The 19,310-nt window shown below is 35.8% G+C and overlaps 1 protein-coding gene across 5 annotated transcripts in view; it reads left to right on the forward strand.

Annotated features, from left to right (window-relative positions):
• ROBO2 (roundabout guidance receptor 2) overlaps positions 1 to 19,310 on the forward strand; it is a 643,927-nt gene that overhangs the window by 536,859 nt on the left and 87,758 nt on the right. For all 5 annotated transcript variants that reach the window (XM_061133903.1, XM_061133902.1, XM_061133905.1 and 2 more), the window contains exons 11-14: positions 5,269 to 5,350; positions 5,780 to 5,942; positions 7,530 to 7,696; positions 11,629 to 11,750. In XM_061133903.1, the coding sequence (XP_060989886.1) occupies positions 5,269 to 5,350; positions 5,780 to 5,942; positions 7,530 to 7,696; positions 11,629 to 11,750 (534 nt within the window). The remainder of the gene's footprint in view (positions 1 to 5,268; positions 5,351 to 5,779; positions 5,943 to 7,529; positions 7,697 to 11,628; positions 11,751 to 19,310) is intronic.

The raw sequence follows: 19,310 nt of genomic DNA on the forward strand, positions 1-19,310 counted from the left end.
TGGGAAGTTAAATCTTACATGCCTGTCTGATCACTGTGCATTTGATTATAGACCATGTTATTTCTTATTTTACAAATGACAAACAAATTAGAGGAAAGTTCTAATTGAAATTAGAAGGAAGTGCATTGTCCGTATATTAATCATAAGTTCCTAACAGACCTAGAAACTTTCTATTCTTCATTCAACCCCATATGTATGTGATCAATGAAACTAAAAAGGTTAAACACATAAAGTTAATGATAGTAATGGTATATTTGAAATAGTTTGAAAAAAATAAAATAATTTGAAAGTGACAAATGAATCTGTGCTACTGTCATGAACACGGGAGTTTCTAAGGAAATGAGGATAAAGCAGGTCAGTCAAACACTTGATGTGGAAAATAAGAAAGAGATGAGACTGGTGAGGACACAGGAAGCAGGTTTGGCTAGTTCATAAAAAATCTTACAGTTTAGGCAAAATTGCTGTGCAGTTTAGATTTAAGTCTGTGGATAACAGCAAGCCATTGCTGATCTTTTATTGGAAAATGACATGATCGAAAATGATCATTCCTGCCAACTTACCAAATTAGACTTGCTTTGGGAGCAACTCAAAATAATGTTTATTTTTGAATATTGTATTGGCTATCTACTGTCTGTAACAGTATTAGCAAATACCTAGAGGCTTGAAGCAACACATATTTATGATCTCATAGCTTCTGTTAGTTAGGAAGCTAGGCATGATTTAGCAAGGCCTTCTGACCCTAGGGTCTGGGAAAGCTTTAGTCAGGGTTATAGTCTCATCTGAAAATTGACTGTGGATCAGTTTGCTTTCAAACAAAATGGTTGTTAGCATTCAGTTCCTAATGGCTTTTGAACTGGTGACCTCAGCTTCTTGCTTCTTGCTTCTTGTTGACTGAAGGTTGCTTGTGGTTCCTTACCATGTCGATATTCCCAATACTTGCTTCCTCAAAATCAACAAGGAAGACCGTCTTTTAGCAAGACAGGATTACTACCCTATATAACAATTACAAATGTGACATCTTGTCACCCATGCTATATTCTGTTGGCCAGGAGTAAGTCAATAGGTCCCTCACACATTTGAGGTGAGTGGTTACACAAGGTGTCAATACCTGACGGATGTTGTCATGGGGACCACCTGCCCTATGCAAGTATATTCAATTAATTCAACCAAATATAGAAAGCCTCCCTTCCATATAGCAAGTACTATGCTAAAGCTCCAGACTATGTCAGAATAGTCATAAGACTGGGAATGAGGGCCTGAATTAGGGTGACTGATGTGATAGTAAATGAAGAAATATTGATTGAAAATGATTCAGTGAAAAAACCGTTGGTAGAATCTGGTATCTAGGTATAAATTGGGAACCAAGGTGATTAAAAAAGAAACAAACAAAAAGATGTTGAATTTTCCCATTCAGAAGCCAGAGGAATAAGATAAAATAGTTATTACATGTATTTTCAAATGATCACCACAGGCAGTTTTTTTCACAAGGAGAAAAGTATTTGCAATCACATGTTTATCAGGTGTGTCAAATACAGATACCTAACAAAAAGGAAGAATAACTTTTTTGTAGTGTGCACATGCACAAACACAAATCTTTAACTTGTTATTAAAGTGAATGTGTGTAATTTTAATTTTAACTTTGAGATAGGCATTGCTCTAAGTAGACAAAATGCTGTCAAATTTTATTTGAAGAAAAACTATACAGGTTTTTCACCTTTGTTAATTATAAATTAATTCTAGACCTTCTTTCAATAAAATGGGAGTTATTTAAAAATTAATGCCAACTCTCCTTGAGTAAACAATTTAGCCTCTTTCTTTGAGTCAAAGGCAGAATTTTGGAGCCACAGATGATAATACATTCCCACTGTACTGATATATTAAAGGGTGTATTTGAACAGTCAAGACCCCCCAGTAGTGCTTAAAATTAATAATTAAAGGTGGGTGCTTGATGATGTCAAAGAAACTTTGCGCGCTCTGTCAGGCTTCTAAGTAGTCTTCCATAGATGCCTACGTATGGGGGCTTGTCTTCAGCCAACTACACAAGGAGAAAAGTAGGTGAGAGTGTGCCATCACATTGTCTCTTTTTAAAACGTGTGGTTAAAAATAAGAGCAGAAGGATAGGAAAGATACAAAACACTCATGACCATAAAATATATTATTTAAAGTTAAGGAATAAAAATGAATGTGGTAATGATGATTGTGAAACAAGACTGAGCTTTAGTAATGATATTGGCTTCTCATATCACTTCTGATAAAACTCCATAATGAAAATGTTATTTTTTCTGTAAGATGACTGTCTTTAACAGGAAATACAATGTTTTACAGTACTTCACTGATACAGTCAAAAGAGGGTTTCCATAGGTCATATTTCTTTGTGTCTCACCTTCTTTTTTAGCACTTAATGCAAAGGGGGAAAATTGTGTGCTGAGCACCATATTCTTATGGTCCAGCTAATTGGTAACTGAATCTGTTTCTTTTGGGAAGTAGAATATTCTAATACTCATTAAAACCTACCTACCACAGCTAATGTCAAACTCGTATCTCCACATAATGACAAGGAGATGCAGTTAAGAAGCATTACCTACCTATTCTTCTTTTAGCATTTGCACATAATAACAAGTGCTACATTTTAGTTCAACTGCTATAATAAAATGCAAATTCTTTACTCTTTCACAGACCATATTCAAATGAACATCCCATTAAAATCCAACCTCGACTCATTATATTTAGTTTGTGAGTGGTACTTCTTAAATGCAAAGATTTCTAATGACTGTAATGCGTGCATAGCCACATTTGAAAAAATGCTTTTTCTATAATGGCTGTCCCCCATCATCCATTGGCATAATAGAAGACAGTTGTACAGAGATAATATAGCAAAGAATGACATCCCAGAGCAATTTGAAACTTAAGTTAAAATACACAATGACATTTAAAATCAATTAAAATGGTGGAACCACAGTAACATCTAGGCACTACTGATTTACCCAAGAATCAATTGTGGAAGGTGAGTCATCAGTACACTTACATTTTGAACCCAGCAGATACTATATATTCCATGCACTCATATTTTATCAACAAGTAGACTCATGTTCATCATGGAAGTTTACTTCTGTATCTTCTGCTTTGCCTTACTCTGATCATCCGTTTCTCTTCCCAGTCTCACTTTTCCTTCATGCCTAAACTAATGTGAATGAATGTTGTTTGTAATGTCAGCGCATGGGGCTCCACCACAAGGAGGGCTTTTAATTTACATCTTACTGATGTTGGAATTTTTGTCAAGATATAATCACAGAATCTTTGGCCTTTAACATTTATAAAAGAGAACTCTTGATTATTTTATTAACTATTCCTCAAATCTTTTACCACTAGTTAATGAATAACAAAAATGTTTTAAGTGTCAGTGGAGTGTATGATTAACTCAGTTATGTCTTGTCACAACAAAAATTTGAAGTGACGGACTTTAAAGCCCTTGGCATGTCACAGCTCTCAGACAGACCGTGCCTCAGCTAGCTCTCGGACAGAGCAGTGTTGCAGCTCCATTTTAGAGCTCAGTTTTATTTAGAAAATAAAGGAAGATATATCCTCGAGGCATGAGGGCATGCTGACCCAAAAGATGCAGAGAGGAGAGAGCGAGAGCATCCCAGTCCTTTGGTTCCTCTTTTTATATGTTTTTTCTCCTCCCCCTGGGCCTGCCCTATGTAAATTGGGCTCTCCAGGGGTGCTGTTTGTTCTACCTGAGGTCCTCACTCCGGTCCTCGAACCTTCCTTTGTTCTATTTTCGTGGGCTTTTCCCTTCCCTGTCTTTTAGCCACCACCATTCTGGACTCCTGTTTCCTATTCTAACTACTTAACATATAAGCAGATAGATGAGGAAACAGTGGCTGACTTTATTTTGAGGGGCTCCAAAATCACTGCAGATGGTGACTGCAGCCATGAAATTAAAAGACATTTAATTCTTGGAAGGAAAGTTATGACCAACCCAGACAGCATATTAAAAAGCAGAGACATTACTTTGCCAACAAAGATCCATCTAGTCAAGGCTATGGTTTTTCCAGTAGTTATGTATGGATGTGAGAGCTGGCCTATAAAGAAAGCTAAGCACCAAAGAATTGATGCTTTTGAACTGTGTTGTTGGAGAAGACTCTTGAGAGTCCCTTGGGCTGCAAGGATATCCAACCAGTCCATCCTTAAGGAGATCAGTCCTGGGTGTTCATTGGAAGGACTGATGCTGAAGCTGAAACTTCAATACTTTGGCCACCTGATGCAAAGAGCTGACTCATTTGAAAAGACCCTGATGCTGGGAAAGATTGAAGACAGGAGGAGAAGGGGATGACAGGGGATAAGATGGTTGGGTGGCATCACTGACTCAATGGAGATAAGTTTGAGTAAACTCCGGGAGTTAGTGATGGACAGGGAGGCCTGGCGTGCTGTGGTCCATGAGGGTCACGAAGAGGGGGACATAACTGAGTGACTGAACTGAACTAAACATAAGTAATCAGTGAATGATGGTTTTAAATATACTTTTAAAAGTGTTATGTTATTAATTAAGTTCTGTGACCCTTTTAGCTCTATATTGCAATGATTCCATAGGTATAATTTATTTGTTTTTAATGATGCAACTTTATTTCATTCACTGTTACACTGTTACAACTTTAATGTGAGTACTACACTCTTTAAAAGGAAAGATTCAGTTTCCCATTTTAAAAAGTTTTTTTTTCCCTTTTCACTTTTATCCATACCTTTAAAAAAAAAAGAAGTGTTGCCCCCCACCTCCATGGTATCTGAATGCTTATTTACTCCCGGGTATATTTTATCCTGTGAAATACAGTTTATTGATGGCAAAGAGGACAGCTTTACACTACTGACATTGAAGCCAGATTCTTTACTGTCTGAGCTACCAAGAAAGTGTGGATTTTATAGGATTCTGAAAAATTCTCTCCTGAGTTATCCATATCTAACTCTGATACAGTGAAGCCCCAACATAAAATGGAGTTAACAGATAAGGGGATTGCCATGGAGGCAAATAGAAAACTGTTAAAGTTTACAGACAAAGAACATTTAGTTGTAGAAATATAATAAGAATCTTTGAACCACTGTTATGAGCTTATTTTAATATTTCATGTGGATGTATGATTTACTCTAGTGTATAATTCCAACAGCCAAATGATATATCACATTTTAGAAGTCAAATATTGCCTTGTTGAGATTGAGTAATCATCCTACAAATCAATTAAAACAGCTTTATTCTCTCCCTTCTATGAACACTAGATTTCTGATACTGGCACCTACACTTGTGTGGCTACAAGTTCAAGTGGGGAGACTTCCTGGAGTGCTGTGCTGGATGTGACAGGTGAATTCTTTGTGAATTATTTTAACAGAAGAAATCTTGAGCCAGTTTTAGTGACTAGCTCATTATCAGATAACAAGTTAAAGAGAAAGCAAGATTTTAAATTTATTGATTGTAAAAACTAAGCTTTATGCCACTTTTTCATTTCTACCCTGCTTGGTGCATAGCATTGCATATATGAAATTTGATACATTTGTCCTTGATAATCTTACTCTTTTCTCTGACTAAAGAACAAGCAGTTTGAGTGATCACCTGTGGAAGTAAATATTTTCTGATCTATAGGGAAAAAACAAATATTCACTTATATACTCTTGATTCATGAAGATAAATTGCCATCTATTCAAATTCTTTAATAGGCTATTTTCTGTCTTTTAAGCATTGTTGTCAACTGATGCAATCAGAAATGAATTTTGTTCTGTTTGTCCTCTATAGAATCTGGAGCAACAATCAGTAAAAATTATGATTTAAATGACCTACCTGGACCACCATCCAAACCACAGGTCACTGATGTTACTAAGAACAGTGTCACTTTGTCCTGGCAACCAGGTACCCCTGGAATCCTTCCAGCAAGTGCATATATCATTGAGGCTTTCAGGTATGAGACAGTTTCATTTTTCTCCATTGAGTTTTTGCTTTAGCTCCTATATCCTAAAATCTCAAGTGAGCTATCCTGCTGTTTTATTCTAAGGACATGTTTAATCAGGGCATTTTAAGAATTTATATTTGGTATTTTACTTTATTCAAGAATAGATTTTGGGTTTATTTTTCATTCATACCTTGATTATAACATTAAATATGCATCATCCTTGCCTATGTATATAGGCATCTAGCTATGACATCATCACTTAGCTCTTTTCTTTAGCCTGACCATTGTAGGGATTTAAGAGGAGAATTTTGGCTTTAGAACTAAGCAGGACATAATTTAATTAGGCACAAGCACTTTTTAATTTACACAAGTTGAGGCATGGAAACTTGGAACTTTACTTCCTAATAATTAGAGAAGAATTTGAAATAATTCCAGTGTTTTATGCTATAGATTTCACTACATGTATTGGCTATCCCCAAGAGAAAATTAAAAACTACAGTGAACAAGATTGATTACAAGCACTTCTGATGGCTGAAAGGAAAAGTTAGGTCCAATCGTTATTAGGAATAATTGCCCTCACCTTAGGCATATAGACTATAAATTAGTCAATACTGGTATAAAACTGTCTTATGAGAATTTGAAAAAATTGTTATACTAATGAGAAAATGTAGCTTCATGTTCAGTTTCAAACTGCTTCTATTTGCCATTATAAATATAGTGATAGCGCCTCTCCTTTTTAAACATAAGGACAAATCATCACTTTCATTTTAAATTTCCCTAATCTATTAAAGTTAATGATCAGTACCTAGTTTTCAAATTTCACAAGTGTTTCTCTGTAATTTTCATGCTTTGATGTATAAGGACTTCTGAAAATCAGACAGCCCTGAAAAATCACATTTTCTCCTCATCCTAAGCAAAAGTGTCATGTGACCTTAGACCAAGGGCTGTGAAAGGGCATCGTATCTGTTAAGGGGTCCGCAAACACAGTCAGAGATATTTCACTATTCTGAGATGTGAAATCACCATTCTGTGTAATGTACAATTTTATTAAAAATGTGACCAAGGGAAAATATTCATTACATGCTTCCTTTCTTCTTTTACAGATATGTAGTTTTAGAAGGCTCTATTGTAATATTGCATGTGGAATTGATGCAAAAGAAAACACAACTTGTAACAGGAAAATGTATTGGCATAATTTACTCTGTAGCCCATGTATTCTTTCTGCAGGTTAATTCTTTTCAAGGTATATATAAACATTGCGAGGACCGTATTTATTGTATAAACTTGATGTTGTGATCTTGGCCCCTGTTCCTTTTACAGGTATTCATTCGTGGGTTGCTGCGCTTTAGCAAAGGGCTCTCACATCTCCTGGGCTGAGTTTAATTTTGTTGTGCATGGCACTTCCGTTAGGTGGGCTCGGCTTTGTTGTGGAATAGACTGAAACCATCCAAATGTTTCATTTATTGGGCTGAACACTTCAAGCGTTGTGTGTGTGTGTGTTTAATTTTCAGCCATTAACCTTTGTCATTGATATCCAACTCCATTTCCAAGACCCCCGTGACGGTTCTCTAAATGAAATTTCTGTTCCCGTTTCAGCCAATCGGTGAGCAATAGCTGGCAGACAGTGGCAAATCACGTAAAGACCACCCTCTATACAGTGAGAGGACTGCGGCCCAATACAATCTATTTATTCATGGTCAGAGCAATCAACCCCCAAGGTCTCAGTGACCCGAGTGCTATGTCAGACCCTGTGCGCACCCAAGGTAATTTCAGTAACTCTAAACATGACTGGTTCTAGAAAGAGGCATCAAACATGTCTTTAAGGACAAAGGGATGGCAGGACCAATGATAAATGCATCTGCATTGCATATTAAAATGTTTCACTAGACCTGGTCCAGTGAAAGAAGAGAAAGCTTGTCGTTCACCTTAGTGAGTATAGCTTCTTTCTGGAGCTGTCAGGGTTTATTTAGGAAAAATGAAACACAATAATTTGGTACAATTACATAGAAATTGAAGGTAGGGCTTAACTGTAGGGCTTCGGGGGCTTCCCAGGTAGCTCAGTGGTAAAGAATCGACCTGCCAATGCAGGAGACGTGAGTTCGATCCCTGGGTCAGCAGGATCCCCTGGAGAAGGAAGTGGCAACCCACTCCAGTATTCTTGCCTGAGAAATCCCATGGACCGAGGATCCTGGCAGGCTACAGTCTGTGCGGTGGCAAAAGAGTCAGACATGACTTAGTGGCTAAACAACAGCAAAACGTATTGGTCATCATTTTAATTCTATAATAGAAATTTAAAGATATGTAATTTGTGGGCTTCCCTGGTGGGTCAGTGGTAACGAATCCACCTGTCAGTGCAGATGTTGTGGGTTTAATCCGTGGGTTGAGAAGATCCCCTGGAGAAGGTCATGGCAGCGTCCTCCACGGTTCTCGCCATGAAAATCCCATGGACCGAGGAGCCTGGTGGGCTTCAGTCCATGGGGTCATGACGAGTTTGACAGACTGAGGACACATGCACATAGGATTTTCCCATATTTCAAAGGAAGGGAAAATGCTTCTCCTCCTTTGAAATTAATTCTGCCATAATGAAAAGTGAATGTTAATGGATAAGAAGCCCTGTGAAGGATATCAAAATTGCTTCCTATGGTTCAAGAATTGTGTTTTGATTGCAAAGTGGGTCTCAAGGTGTGGTTCCTAAAAGCAGCATCTCATCACCTGGGGCTGCCTTAGAAAAAAATCTCAGGCCCTGACTCTGAAGCTCTGGGGGTGGTGCCCAGCAATCTGTTAAAGTGCCCTCCAAGGAATGTTCATGCTCAAGTCTGACAAGCATCTTTACAGTAAATGGTATTAAACCAGATGTTTAAAGCAACAATTTGTTTCAGGAAGCTGTAAATCAAGCTTTCTTCCTGAGGTATGTGATGCTTTTGACTAATAAAAAAAAAACAACTATAATATTATAAGATCAAAATGGAAGATTCCCCATCTCATCTGTAGTAGCCTGTCTCTTCACACTAGAAATTGCTGGAGTCTAGGGGTTAATATGGGATGTTAAATTTCCCTTGTTACTAGTAGATGAAGGGAATTAATAAAATAGAAATGGTGGCTTTATTATTTGTTACGACTTACTTCCCACAGGGTTCTTGAGAAAGGGTTAATTATTTCTTATTTGTAAAAGGTTTTGAATAAGATACAATTCAAAGTAGTATTTTTATGCTATGAAAAGCACCATACAGCCATAAAATATTATTATAATTACAATGTAGCCTGGTGATAGTAACTAGCATGCTATTATAACAGAGAAGGGCGCCTTAAAGGAATCAAGTCAAATAAAGTCACCACGTGATTTTGCAACGTTGCTGACATGATGACAGTCAGGGGAGGAGGGGATGCCACTTTGCCATTGTTCTCTAAGAAGTAATGTGATTAATTTTCCATGATGATAAAGGGCCTGTAGGTAAAGAACCTGTCTCGAGAGAAAGAAAAAGTACAACAAGGAATCTGAAGACCTGAAACTGGTTCTATTTTACCTTGCCTGGATCCACTTGCTTTTAATGTGTGTGGATTTAATGAGTAAATTTAATTATTGAACTTAAAAAAAAAAGAGGTGTATGGTTTTTAAGTCAAGAAATTGTAGTACTCAGATCATTTTTTACTTGTGTAGATAGAAATAGGTTTTGTGCATCACTGCAATGGAAAGTGGGGAGATCACAGAATGGGGAAGACTTTTGGTGTGATTAAATCTGGCGGCCCTTCTTGATCATTCAATAACAGTGCCAGTCACTAAATCTTGACTCATAAAATAACTTCTCTGTGAAAAGGTCAACAAAGATTAATGAAAAGTTGTTTGTGATCTGGCTTGTTCCAGTTGAGAGACCATACAGAGCAAAAGACTTATGCTCCCTTAACAGATATTTAATAGAAAAACTCATGTTTTGTGTCTGAATGTCAGAATCATTTTTGACACCACACTTTCAAGCACTTTGCATTTTGCCAAGCACTTCTTTGCAAAGAAACACTTTGCGATGTGAGCTCTTATTTTTTGAAGATACTAATGCTATAGAATTTACAAATTTCTTATTTCAGTAAGTCAGCAAAAACTTGTACCATCCATATCACAGTAAACCATAGATATATTAGCAAAGACTAGTAGCATTCACATATTAATAATATATAAATATATTGATATATTGGTACATATATTGTGTATATTGTCTAAAACTCCCTCTGCTGTTTATATTAAAGTTATATTAAAGATGAAAAAGAAGTAGTGCTAGAAAAATATTACCAAAATGTAACGCCGAATCGTTGTTGTTTAGTCGCTTAGTCACGTCCAACTCTCTTGTGACCCCATGGACTGTAGCCTGCCAGGCTCCTCTGTCCATGGGATTTCTCAGGTAAGATTACTGGAGTCGGTTGTCATTTCCTTCTCCAGGAGATCTTCCTGACCCAAAGATCAAACTCCTAGTTTCTGCACTGGCAGGGATATTCTTTTCCACTGAACCACCAGGGAAGCCCAGTTCTCAATTTTGTATGTTCCAGTTTAAGTTAGTGCACCCAGTTTAAATTATTTTTGAGATAGGCACTTAAAAATATATTTGCAAGAGTAATGTGTTGTGGCCTGAGAAATCAGGAGAAGGCAAGATTAAGAAAATAAATCATTTTAAATTATACTTCCTTCCTTAAGTGAGGTGGTTAAAGAAAAAAATCAACTTAACATTGCAGTGTACCACTTGAAGAAGCTGATATGAATCTGTGTGAAATTCAGTGTTTGATGTCAGTTTGATGGACTTGGATGTCTATAATTTATCTTATTTTCTTCCTTAATGGACACATAGGGTATAAACTGTTGGATGGGAAATAGAACAATGTTTAGGTGAATGGTGAATAAATGATCAGAACAGATTATGGTGAAAGTATGTCATTCTAAACATTGCAGTTCTTCTCACCCCAACAATCACTTCAAATAATCAGCAGCGTTATTTTTGTCGAGTATTGGAGTACTGTTCAGAATTTTACACAGAACATTTTATCAATGTGTTAAATTGGTCATCAGAATTCTTTTGTGTGAATTTGGGAGGATTCTTCCCCTTCTTTCCCTCATTTTTTCACCTTTAGTGGCAGGCTGCAGTCCATGGGGTCGCAAAAAGCCAGATACAACTGAGTGCCCACACACACACACACACACACACACAGAGTCACATAATTCACTCCCAGGCCCCTTGCTTACTTTCTCTTTCACTCTCCCAGACTGAAATAAGTTCAGAAATAGGAACACACAACCTACTAATTGGGAAAAGGGATTGAACAAATTCCTAAACAGCAGTTTTCAAATCTGGCCCCGGTAACTACTTGTGAAAGTCCTTCAGTGTATCAACATCTGTATTAACCTGATGTTTCAAAGAAGTCTTACAGCCCACACTTTATCCTTTAGTAAGAAAATAATAGATCTTTCCAAGCAATGTACTGAATGGGGATAAGGGGTTACCAACACTTTTATTAATATTATTTTAGTGAAGATAAATCTCACTTTATATCCTAGAGTGGTAGTATGTATATAAATATTCTTTAACGTTGTTTATCACAAAGGATTTTTAATTTTCCCCCTGTAATTATTTCTAATGGCATAATATTGGCATATATAATATGTACTGGAGTTGCACTGTGAATTTTTAAGGATTGGAACTGTTTATCCCTATAGATATCAGCCCACCAGCACAAGGAGTGGACCACAGACAAGTCCAGAAAGAACTCGGAGACGTCCTTGTCCGCCTTCATACTCCAGTTGTATTGACTCCCACCACTGTTCAAGTCACATGGACGGTAAGTTTTTAAAGGCCATCCTAATGGTAGTCTCTTTCACTCCGTTGAGAAAACAAACCAGAGAAGAAAAAAGCAAACAAACCAAAAATCAAAACCCTCACCATTTAAAGTCAAGGTAAATCAAAGGCAAAAAAGAAAAAAAAATTCAATAGGTAAAAGTATAAACAGAATAAAAATAGATTGCAATATAAATAATATGTTTTGTCTCCTGAATTTTAACATGGTCTTATTGAGATGTATTAACACACCAGAGTTAAAGTATACAACTCAGTATTTTTTGGTATCTTTGCGGAGTTATACAATCATAACCAGGATCTGGTTTTAAAATATTTCCTCATCCCAAAGTAAAACCCTGGGCTCTTGAGCAGCCACTCCATTCCGCTGACTTTAGCCGTTTGCAACCACTGATCTGCTCTGTGTGAATGCGCCTCTTGCTTTCAAGTGAATGAAATCATGCAATGTGTGACCTTTTATGTCTGGCTTTTTTCACTCAGCATGGTGCTTTTGAGGTTCAGCCAAGTTGTAGTATGCATCAGTACTTTGTTTCTTTTGATTACAGAGTAGAATTCCATTGTGTAGATGTATCACATACATCTGTTTAGCTGTTTATCAGCTAATTCGTCTTTGAGTTCTTTCCACTTTTGGCCATTATGAATAATGGTGTCATGAACACTTGTGTCCACATAGACATATATTTTAATTTCTCTTGATGTATACTTAGGAATTGTTGAATTAAACTCTTAATGTTTGGGTAAATTGCCAAAATATTTTTCAGAGAGGTTACACAATTTTATGCTCCTATAGCAATGTTTAAAGATTCTAGTTTCTCTCACATCTTCAACAACCCTTGTTATCTGGCTTTTTGATTGTAGCCATTCTAATGAGTATGCATGGTATATTACTGTGATTTTAATTTACATTTCTTTAATGACTATTTTGAATCTTTCATGTATGTATTGAGCATTTGTATATCTTCTTTACCAAAATGTCTGTTCAAATTCTTTGCCCATTTTTAAACTGAGTTGTCTTCTTAGTATAGTCTTATAAGAGTTCTGTACATGTTGTGTGCAGATGCTTTATCAGATGTATGATTTGTAAATATTTTCTCCCAATCTGTGTGATGTTTTTTTACTTTCTTAATGATGTTACTTAAAGCACAAAAAAAATTAATTTTGAACTTTTCTTCTAAATTTAAATCAATTATCTTTATATTCTTGGAGCTGAACATTATCCAGCAGTACCAAAAAAGTATATAATTTTATTTACATAGTAATTAATTAATTAATTAATAATTAATTACTTTATAGTGAAAATTAATGAATCTTAAGAAATAGATTGATATTTTAATATATGCTATGAATGTCCAATTCCATGCATTACTGAATATCATCCTACCTGCTATTATTTCACAATGAAAAATGTTTTCATCACATGATAGTCACTGCAATGAAAACAATAGCTAGCATAAAAATATCCATATTATTCATGTTAGAGATTATTAGCCTTTGTATATGTGTTTGAGTCTGTGTGTCTGTGTTTTGTGAAGAAACAGATAATGTGCTGTCTTCTGCCTGATTCACTTAGTGTCAACTTTTCATTCATGCTCAAGATCTCTTTATTATAGCCTCTAAAACTCCATAAGGATGATAATGAGCACAACTTTTCATAGCCCCATGTTTGTTAATAGATCTTGTATGTTGTGTAAGTAATGGTCATTTGACCTAGGGATATCTAGAAACATTTTGTTTTAATTATAATATTAGAATTATATCAATTATAATTGATTAGAAAGAATTATATTAATTAGAAAATATAATTATGTCTCTGTTATTGTTTTTGTTGGTGGTGGTATTGTTTTTGTGGTAGTAGAAGAGTAAGTTTGAAAAAAAGGATGTTACCTGCTTAGAATGCAGATTTCTTTAGGTTAATAACTTATTCCACCTATTTCCATCAATTTCCTCAATAAAAGAAGCTGAGAGCAGAAAACTGGTTATTTTTCATCAGTTCTTAATCAATAATGTTTGAATTATAAAATACAATGAAGAGAATTATCCCAAGGTCTTCTTGATAATAAATCCATTGAGTAAACATAGTTCAGTAAGCATTTTTTGAGGACCAGTTTTGGAGTAAATGTTGGAAAACACTAAAGAGACACAAATCTACTTGAGAAAAATGCGGAACTTCTTAATGATGGTACACAGGGATAAAAGCCATAACTGATAGATATATATATATATATATACACATTTTATAAACAGAGGCTTCCATCAAAGAAGAAGTAATTAACTCTGTCCTCAGGTGTCAGAAACATCATTATCGCTTTTCTACATCTATATGGGGAAATATGGAGGCATTATTGTATTAGAACAGAAGAAACTGAATTAACATTTAAGGCTCTTTAGTCCAGTTAGAGACCCTGGTGACTCAGAGGTAAAGAATCCACCTACCAGTGCAGGAGATGCAGCTTTCATCCCTGGGTCGGGCAGATCCCCTGGTGAAGGAAATGGCAACCCACTCCAGTATTCTTGCCTGGGAAATCCAATGGACAGAAGGAGCCTGGCGAGCTACAGTCCACGGGGTTGCAAAGAGTCAGACATGACTTAGCAAACAGATCGCCAGCCCAGGCTGGATGCATGAGACAAGAGCTCAGGGCTGGTGCACTGGGAAGACCCAGAAGGAAGGGATGGGGAGGGAGGTGGAAGGGAGGATCAGGATGGGGAACACATGTAAATCCATGGCTGATTCATGTCAATATATGGCAAAAACCGCTACAATATTGTAAAGTAATTAGCCTCCAACTAATAAAAATAAAGGAAAAAAAAAAAAAGATTCCTTAAGAAAAAGAAAAATAACAACGGTAGGTTGTAAAAGGAAACCAATGGAGACAGGTTGAACAAAGCTTCCAGGATCCTACATCTATGTATAGGTAAAAATGGGATTAGAGTTTCCTTTTGTAGACCTGCTCTTTGTTTTTCTCTTTAAACTGTAGACAAATATTTAGTTGGAAGAAATACCTTTTAATAATGGAATTTGAACATAGGACCTTGGACGGAGCATGTTGTTGCTCCCTAAATTAGACCAGTCAAATGTTTGGTCTGAGAGCACAAAACTGGGTAGTGCTTTAACAAAAAGTAAAACTAAATTTTGTTTTAAGAGTAGCTATGATTATTGAAGATTGCATTGTTTCTAATTTTATTTTTCATATAATTTCACATTGACTTATTTTGTTTTGGGCGTACAATGGTTTCTATTTTTCTGCTCCCATGAAGGGACATAATGACCTCATCATTTTTCCAGTGGCACAGAAAGGGTATTACCTGCCATGCCTCTTCCATCTTTCTGTAGCTTTGGCTCAATACAAAACTATTCAATAATAAAGCCAAGGAAATGCTTGTATTTTTAACACCAGATTTTTCCTCATTCTCCCCTGAAAAAAGTCTTCTCTGCTTTATTCTGAGTTTTAATGGGTTGCTTTTTTAAGCTGCTTCTAAATGTAGGGATGATTTGGGTAAAGAATCAAAGTCATTATGTTTATGAAATTAATCACTTTAAAAGTCACAGAGTTTAAAAGAGTCAATCAAAGTAGCTCAAAATTGTAGGTCAATAGTCTGGGTTCTTCCAAGAAAGGGACCTTGTCATATTCATCTTTACATCCCAAGAAACGTGTTATTACTAGTCTACATATCTCTCCCTCATGAGCTTGAGTTTTGTGAGTCCAAAGTTCAAGTTTTCACTTCTGTTTTTCTCAGAGCAGAACATTTATTGTGAAATTCTTTTTCGATAACTGTCCATTGAATGATCAAATCAGTTGTCTTCATACATTTTAATTTTTTTTATTTTAAGAAAGTGTTTGACTATATCACAAATTCTCCATAAATTTGTGTTTACACATAAGGTAAGTATATATTTGACAAGTAAACTTAGTGAAATAAAGTTAGACTGGAGAGCAGATCTGTGGCCAAAGAAATTATAACCAAATATTTCATGTCATATTTTCAACTTGCTAAATGTGTATGTTCTGTGAGTTGTCACATTGTTAGTACTTAAATTTCAGGCATGTTGATGTTTGAGGAAAGAAATATATTCCCCAGTCCATGTATTTCAATTAGGGGTCAGCTGATGTAGTTTATCAATAGTTGGCAGGATCCTGTTACCAAACACATAGGACGTTTGGACTGGAAAAACTATGTGCCTACCCTACATGTCTAATCTCAAACCAACAAAATTTAGCAAAGGCTACTTTCTAAAATGACTGCTCTTATAATGAGGGTGGGTAAAAATGATGAAAACGACTGTTTCACAAAGAAAGTAGCAATAAATCTCTTACTTTAAAGTCATTATTCTAGTTTGTGTGTGAGAGTGTTTTGTTTTTATTCAAGGATAAGAGTTACAGGTCTCTTGGCCCTTAAACGTCACAGCTACCGGAGTTGAAAGGATGCTTTGGTGAACTAGACTCTCAGAACTCGGTTAAACCCAGATCTGTTACTCAGCAGGCTAGACCCACCAAAGGAAATTCACTCTGAATTTTCAGTGTAAACGGAATTTTTACAATTGAAATGATAGATATTAAGTGTCTTGCTTTAACCTTTTAATGAATGTGCAGATTTGGGGGCACGAATGTGCTCCCTTTTTTTTCAGTATATCCCTTACATAACAATGCTCTATCATTGTGCAAATCTAAAACTTGAAAGGTGCTTTATTATTTGTGTAAATTAAGTAAACAGACTCAAAACATTTAAAAAGCTAAACCATCACTCAATTGAGATCTGATAACCTGAATATTGAGACTCTCTTCACATGTTCCTAATACTCTTTTATTCAGATTTCAGATAATACCGATTTTTTAAAAATTTAATAAACCCATGGTTTTGTGGCCAAACTCTGATTATGGAGATGGTTTGTGTGTGTGTGAGTGCTCAGTCATGTCCCACTCTTTGCAACCCCATGCTCTGTGGCCCACCAGGCTCCTCTGTCCGTGGGATTTTCCCATAGACAGAGTGAGAATACTGGAGTGAGTTGCCATTTCTTCCTCCAGGGGATCTTCCTGACCCAGGGATCAAACCTTCATTCTCCTGCATCTCCTGAATTGCAGGCAGATTCTTTACCACAGAGCCACCTCGGAATTCTGTCACAATTATAATAGACTCTAAAAGAAAATCTTCCTTCTTTTAATTAGAATGTTAATAAAACTAGCGACAAGCATATGGTTTAACTTGAAAGTGATCACTCGTCAAAAGGTTCACCAAAATCAGTGGTGTAGAACACGTATTCGTTAAAATCTCACCTGTTTTTAAACACATGATGTGCAGCATTTTCATTTTTGCTTTCACCTGTAACGACAAATTTTCCTTCTGAAAAGAAGGTGGAGCGTGTATGTATAGCAACCACCCAAAATCAAGTTAAAGTATTTAGCTATTAAGTAGGCCATTAGAACAGTGAAGGCAGTATACACTGAAGTGAGCAAAGCAATGTGCAGTAAACATTAGCTTCATAAAGTCCTGAAACACTTAATTAATGAAAACCAAACATGGATAAAACCAATTTACCCTGATTTACAGACTCCCTTCATCTGGAAACAGCTGCCTAATGTTCTTCTTAAAAACACAGCTTGCTTCTTTCAGTATTAACAAGCTATTATTGTGAGTTATGTCTTTCTTTCAGTATATAAATTCCCTTAAAGTGAATGCAGAAAAGTTTATAAAATGCAAGCTTGATGTTGTTTTAACATATGCCGCAGGGATTTTTTTGAACATTGACAGTTATGATGAAAGGCATCTCTCCTTGGCTGTCATAAATTTAGCTTTTTGCATTTTAGTTTCCTTGTTTTATAATGTCAAGAGAATTTCTGCTTTTCGATAAATATGTACTTTGGTATGAACACAAACTGGAAGCATGGATGAGCATTCAGAGATCATGAGCTTTGGTATCAGAACTGAGCTTATTTTTCTTTGACATAGCCTCATACAAGTGTAGTACTAATTCCACAAATCTTTAAGAGTTAGAAAAGCTGTCATGTGGGTGAAGGAATTCTTACTTGTTGAGACTCATCTGTGAAACCGGAATTTGCTATACTTAGAAACACACATGCTCACGCAAATCCAACTTTATGGATTTTTCTAGCATGAACATTCTACATACCAAAAACATAGCCCTTTGTCTTGCTGTATTTTTATTGAGGTTCTGTGTTTGTACATTTTCTGTCTTCACTTAAAAAATATTTTAAAATGCTGCAACTAATAAAGAAATGCCAGAAGTTATTACATGAAAGAGTATCATTTGTGTTACTATGTGTTAACATTTGGATACAGACATTTTTAAAAAACTGAAATAGCCATTTCCATCATCACCGTCTTTATTTTCTCTCTTTTCTCAGCCTTCCTAAAATAGGGTTACTCCGTCTCATCTCCATTGAATTTTACATTTTATTTGACAATGAAATATGTCAAGCTAAAGACTTCTTAGAATATGGCTATTAAACTATAGTATATGGAATATTAATTGAAGAAGGTGCTGTGATAGTTATATTTAAGTCAAGCATTTCTAAAAATTAGCAGAACATTCAAATGTTGAAAAAGCTAAAAGTCCCTTTCTCCCTGAAATGAAACAGTAATAAAACTCCAATAAAAAGTGTTCAATAAATGTAAAACAAGAACTTGTTTTTTGATTTTTGATATTAGTTTTCAGGTTCAGATTTTCAGATTTTTATTAAAAACAGCTCTTTATCCTCCATACCTTAAATGAATGAGAGAATCAAGAAAACTGTTAAATTGTGCTAACAGTGGGACTATTAGAGGACCCTGAAGTTGTTAACTTAATAAATGCCTTTTATTTAATATTTGTTAATCACTATAAATTTTTCATATGCTTTTAAAACAGGAGCTCTAGCTCCACAACTCTGAGTCTCTTTTATATGCTTCCTCCAGCCACAGGAATTTTATACACACTGTTCCTACTTTTCTTCCTCTGTACAAATCTTACTTTCCATGCAGATGTCAGCACTTGTTCTTTTTCTGGGAAACTGTCTCCCTGATCAATCAACTTCCTCTCCACTCTAGGCTTTCTTATCTGCTAGTGCATCTCATTCATAACATCATAAAAAACATCATATTTGTTTGTTATGAATGCAACTTGCCCATTGTTTTAGTGATCATGAGATAATTTCCACCTTCTACCTGAACTCTATGCACCAGGAGGCCAGGGAGTGACCCTCCTTTCATTCTCCATTTTTATCCTCAGAGTTTAACAGAATAACTGACACCTCTTAATAGGAACTCAGAAAATGTTTGAGTAAGTAAAGGTATTAGTGAATGAACAAGGGGTGATAATGGAGATTCCTGACAAATAGCACACTACATATAAAACCACAAAAATGAGAATTGTGGAATACAGTAGAAGGGCAAACAGATAAATGACAAAACTAGAAATATTGACAGGCCTTTGTGCTAATCCAAAGAATTTTAATTAATTGAGTATCTTAACTACTATGAAGTGTTTTAAACAGGACAGGGTGTAGTTCCACTCTTCATTTTGGAAGTAACAACTTGAAAGCATATGAACTCA

Source organism: Dama dama, chromosome 31 (genome assembly GCF_033118175.1).
Source record: "Dama dama isolate Ldn47 chromosome 31, ASM3311817v1, whole genome shotgun sequence".
Taxonomy (NCBI): domain Eukaryota; kingdom Metazoa; phylum Chordata; class Mammalia; order Artiodactyla; family Cervidae; genus Dama; species Dama dama.